The sequence below is a fragment of the Cajanus cajan genome, chromosome 1 (assembly GCF_000230855.2).
Source record: "Cajanus cajan strain Asha chromosome 1, NIPB_CcT2T_4, whole genome shotgun sequence".
Classification (NCBI taxonomy): Eukaryota; Viridiplantae; Streptophyta; class Magnoliopsida; order Fabales; family Fabaceae; genus Cajanus; species Cajanus cajan.
In genome coordinates this window covers 74,159,331-74,164,719 of record NC_138517.1, presented here as the reverse complement: position 1 = coordinate 74,164,719, position 5,389 = coordinate 74,159,331, and the positions used below count along the sequence as shown (strand labels likewise).

At 47.9% G+C, this 5,389-nt stretch overlaps 1 protein-coding gene across 1 annotated transcript; it reads left to right on the top strand.

The window, feature by feature from the left end:
- Nucleotides 1-497: 497 nt before the first annotated feature.
- Nucleotides 498-932, top strand: LOC145955535 (uncharacterized). The gene has a single exon (XM_083070396.1). It carries the CDS (start codon nt 498-500, stop codon nt 930-932), a length of 435 nt encoding a protein of 144 aa, XP_082926522.1.
- Nucleotides 933-5,389: the final 4,457 nt, after the last annotated feature.

Genomic DNA, 5,389 nt, shown 5'->3' with positions numbered 1-5,389 from the left:
GCCGAGGAACCCCAGGTGTGGACTTTGCATGTTGACGGATCCTCCAACTCCAAAGGCGGCGGGGCAGGCATCATCCTAGAAGGTCCAAACCGAGTAGCCTTGGAGCAATCCCTCAAGTTTGACTTCAAGGTACCAATAACCAGGCAGAGTACGAAGCACTTCTCGCAGGACTCAAGCTAGCCCGCGACCTCGGAGCTCGAAGAGTGAGTTGCAACAGCGACTTGAAACTCATGGTGGAACAGCTCAGTGGGACATACCAGGCAAAAGATACTCTACTACAACGATATTTTCACACTACGACCCACCAGATCTCGTCCTTCGAAGAATTCACCATAAAGCATGTACCACGAGAGCAAAACACCCGAGATGACCTCCTATCAAAGCTCGCCAGCACCAAAAGACCCGGGCAACACCGAACCATCATCTAGGAAACCCTGCACTCACCCAGCTTAGACGACAAGGTCGTCAACGTTAGTGACAATGAAGACCTGGGTTAAATGGCGGACATCTGGGGCTACTTGAAAGAAGGAATCATGCCCGAAAATAAAGACGAAGCTCGGAAGATAAGGATGAGGTCGGCCAAGTTCGTCATCATCGGGGATGAGCTATTCAAGCGTGGCGTTTCCTCCTCACTGCTCAAATGCCTGACTGCGTCTCAGGCAGCTTACATCATCAAGGAAATTCACCAGGGGATATGCGGCATGCACTCTGGGGCATGCTCGATGGCAACCAGAGTACTCCGAGCTAGGTACTATTGGCCCACTCTAAAGTCGGATTGCCAAAGCAACATCAAAAGATGCAAAGAATGCCAGCAATTCGGCAACGCATACCGACAACCACCCGAAACTCTCCACCACATGATGTCGGCGTGGCCTTTCTCCCAGTGGGGAATGGACATCCTCGGTCCATTCCCCCTGCGAAGGGTCAACTAAAGTTCCTCCTGGTAGCGATCGATTACTTCACCAAATGGATCGAAGCATGCCCACTTGCCAAAATCACCACTGAGAACGTGCAGAAGTTCACCTGGAAAAATATCATCTACAGGTTCAGAATTCCTCACACCCTCGTTACTGACAATGGTCGGCAGTTCATTGCACAGGAATTCAAGGACTTCCTCCACGAGCTCGGAATCAAACACCTGGCGACCTCGGTGGAACACCCCAGACCAACGGTCAGGCCGAAGCTGCCAACAAAGTCATCCTCTAGGAACTCAAAAAGCGATTAGGAAACGCCAAAGGGTAGTGGCCCGAGGAGCTCCCTAGCATCCTCTAGGCATATCATTGCACCCCTCAGTCAACCACGCAAGAGATGCCTTACAAGCTGACCTACGGGGCCGATGCAATGATCCCGGTAGAAGTCAGCGAAGCATCCCATAGACGCCAAGTCTTTAACAGCGAACAGAATGCCCAAGAACTGGCGACCGACCTCGATCTAGTGGACGAGCTTAGAGACGAAGCCCGAATCCACGAGGAAGCTTAGAAACTCTGAGCATCCCGTAGATATAACACCCGAGTAAAACCTCGCTCTTTTCGAGCAGGCGACTTGGTGTGGCGACTGCTAGGCAAAGCACGGAAAGACACGTCAGATGGGAAGCTCGCACCCACTTGGGGCGGCCCGTTCCGAGTTACAGAAGACTTAGAGAATGGGGCCTACCAACTAGAGGAGCTCGGCGGAAAACCTGTACCGCGAACTTGGAATGCTACGCATCTCAAGTTTTATTTTAGTTGAAACTTGTAAGAATGAGCTGTGCACTTTTTTCCCGCCTCAGTCTTTTGTCCCAAGAAATAGAAAATGGGTTTTGGCTGAAAGGGTTTTTAACGAGGCACATTTACACAATCAATGAAAGAACTCATTCTGTTCTACTTATATCTCTCAAACTCCACATTGTTTTACGTTTTACTCAAACTTGAGGTCGAATACGAACCCTAACACGTTTATCCATGGTCGAGTATGAACCCTCACGAAAAGCTCGAGGTCGAGTTCGAACCTCGGCATACCCGAGGTCGAATCCGAACCTCGACATTTTTGTTAAAGGTCGAGTCCGAACCTTAACCGAATCAATTTGCCTAAATCTGAGGTCGAATACGAACCTCGACACTTCCATTAAAGGTCGAGTCTGAACCTTAACCAAATCAATTCGCTCAAACCTAAGGTCAAGTTCGAACCTCAATTAAATCATTTTTATCAAACTGGAGGTAGAGCACGAACCTCAAATACACTAATTCCGAGGTCGAGCCCGAACCTTGATATTCTCGCCTAAGGTCGAGTCTGAACCTTCACAAAGGTTGCCTAACGAAAAACTCGAGGTCGACTCCGAACCTCGGCACGACCGAGGTTGAGTGCGAACCTCAATACGAGTATGGTCGAGTCCGAACCTTCACAAAAGCTACTTAACAAGCAATCTGAAGTCAACTTCGAACCTCGGTATAATTGAGCTCGAATCCAAAGTCTCGTGCGATCTCAAAGTCGTACACGAACCCTACACACGCAAATTTGAGGATAAGTCCGACCCTTCGAGCTACTACCTCAAGGTAAAATATCACCAAGTACAGATGCATACAACAGACATCGAACGAGTGCCTCAAAAAGCATACGAAGCAAAAACCAAGTGCAAACGCATAAAGACGAAGAAAAAGGCATATATACAAAATCCTATTTGCCGAAGTCCAATACACAAATTCAACAAACAGAAAATTACACCAATGGGAAAATCAAAATGAATTGGCCTACGCAGAGGCATTCTCACTGGAGCTATCCTCCACGTTGTCCTCTTTGACGAGCTTCCCAAAGCGAATAACTTTCTCCACATGCATAGCGGAGAAGTCAAAACCTGGCACAAGGAATCTGGCCTGACGAGCGGCCTTGAGGAAACCTTTCTTGTGTTCCACCACGACAGAATGCTCAACCTCCTCAAGTCTCCTCGTCAGCGCCGCATTCTCGGCCTCTAACGCTGAAAGACCTACCCTCTGGGCGACTATCTCCTCTTCCTTGCTACTAATAATCACCTCTTCGCGAAGACGCTCCTCGGTCACTGACACTAGTTCGCCCCTCAAAAATGCTACTTCGCCTTCCAAAGAGCGAACCTGGCCCACATAACCTTCATTAGAGTGAAGAGCGACCTCCAGCGACTCCTGAACCTTGGCAAGGTCTTCCTTCGTCGCTTAGAGCTCGGCCCCCTGCAACTTCGCTTCACCGAGGGCGGTAGTCAGAACCCCATTCTCTTCCTTTAAAACCTTATTCTCTTCCCTCAAAGGTTGTACTTGGCTCTTTAGCTTCGCCATATCCTCCTGCTGCACGGACCACTCTTGTTTCTAGTGATCCACAATGGTCGTGCCCCTCTACAGGAATAACTGAGCAGCTTCAAAACCTCCCACCGGCCCGACTGACTCAATCATCGCCTGATCAGCCGCGCTCAATGACCCCTTTGGGAAAAACTTCTCCAGAGTCACCGCAGTACTCCACAGAGAATCAACCTCCTCTGACGCGCTCAGATGCTCCAACCGCATTGGCTCAACCTCCCGCACGTAGCGATACGCAAGATACAGGTGCTTTGGAGGTCCCTTTACTGCCCGAGCAGAAGTCGGGACCCCCGAGATAGGCCCTTTTTCCGCGAGTGTCGGTCGGCGCAGAGCCAAAAACCTCCGGTCTTGCACCAGAAATGTCAACCCTTGTCATCGCTGATCTCGGTATCTCCGAAACCCCGGCAACCTTGCTTGCCTACAAAGAAGAGAAAGGGAGATAAATATAGAGAAAGAACAAACAGGAGTACAGTGCATCAAAAGATCACAAGACACACTGCTTACCTCGGCAGCTCGGACGACCTGTTCGATGACCGGAGCCACCATCTCGGGGGTCGGAGCAACCTGACCAACGGCCTGAGTAGCCGTCTAGGTGGCGGTACCCACCTGTCACTGTAGACCCCTAAAATTGTCCGGTCGGAAATAAGACTCGAAGACTCTCAAAGATCGAAGGAAAGTCAGCCAGAAGGACTCCTAGAAGACCATAGGATGGCTATCTGTAGGTTTAGAGGTCTTAGAGTAGCTTAAAATAAGGAAGTGGAGGGAATGAAGCCCAATACGGCCTCCCAAAAGTTCAGTACGGCCGTATTGAACATTTTGAACTACAATACGGCCGCACTGAACTCAATACGGCCGTATTGAAGTTTCTGAAATTCAATACGGCCGCACTGAACTCAATACGGCTGCATTGAACTTCAATACGGCTGCACTGAACTCAATACGGCCGTATTGAAGTTTTTTGAACTTCAATACGGCCGCACTGAACTCAATACGGCTGCATTGAACTTCAATACGGCTGCACTGAACTCAATACGGCCGTATTGAAGTTTTTTGAACTTCAATACGGCCGCACTGAACTCAATACGACCGTATTGAAGTTCAAAACTTCAATACGGACCGTATTAACTCCAGGGCCCGTATTGCGCCTGTTCCCTATAAATATGACGTCAATTTGACGTCATTTCACACTTTCACACTGAGTTTTAACCCTCTTCTTGAGTATTCTGGGTTTTTTTGAGCAGTGCTCTGCCTAGAAATCACTCGGAGAGTTGATCCGACGAAGTTCTTGAGTCACGAGCCATTTGCTTGAGTCTCGAACCTAGTCGAAGGGAAATCCTCCGGATTTCCATAGTTAAAATTTTATAGGAGGGAGCGAGCGGTCTTGTAGAGGGAGGGAACGCCAAAACGCTTCCCAATTTCTGTCAAGATATATAAGAAAGCACGCTTCAAAGGTTTACTTCTTTAAAGCCCCTTCTTTTACCGCTTTCTGTGTGTACATATTTAAACTGTCATCATGTAGATAGTTAATTTATAATTGCTTAGAATAAATAGGGGTAATTTAGTAATTTCGCACTATTATTTTTAGAAATAATCTGTCATAGGGAACCCGAAAGGGGCGCTGTGGGGTGCTAACACCTTCCCCACGCGTAACCGACTCCCTTACCCGACTCTGGTTGTAATGGTCGAAGTCGATTTTTGAATCGATTTCCTTAAACTTCTTTTTCCAATGTTTTGAGTAAAACATTGGTGGCGACTCCATGAACCCTTCCTTTTTATGAAAACCGCTAATCCATGGAGGGTCCCGCTTGGGATTAACATGGATTGGTGAGCCTTTTAATAAAATTGCTCGTTTGACAAGGTCTCAGTTTGAGAATACATCATTCTAGCAATCCATATTTTTAAACAAATAAAAGAGTCCAACCATCCTTCGCGAATGCCGAAAGCCCGTTTCGGGCCGGTGGCGACAGATGGCGACTCCACTGGGGAAGCCTCGAGAGTCAGTCCCATTTAGTGACAGATTATTTTTAACAAATAATAGTTAAAATTACTTCATTACCCCTCACTTGTATGATAATATGTTTATCTATTTG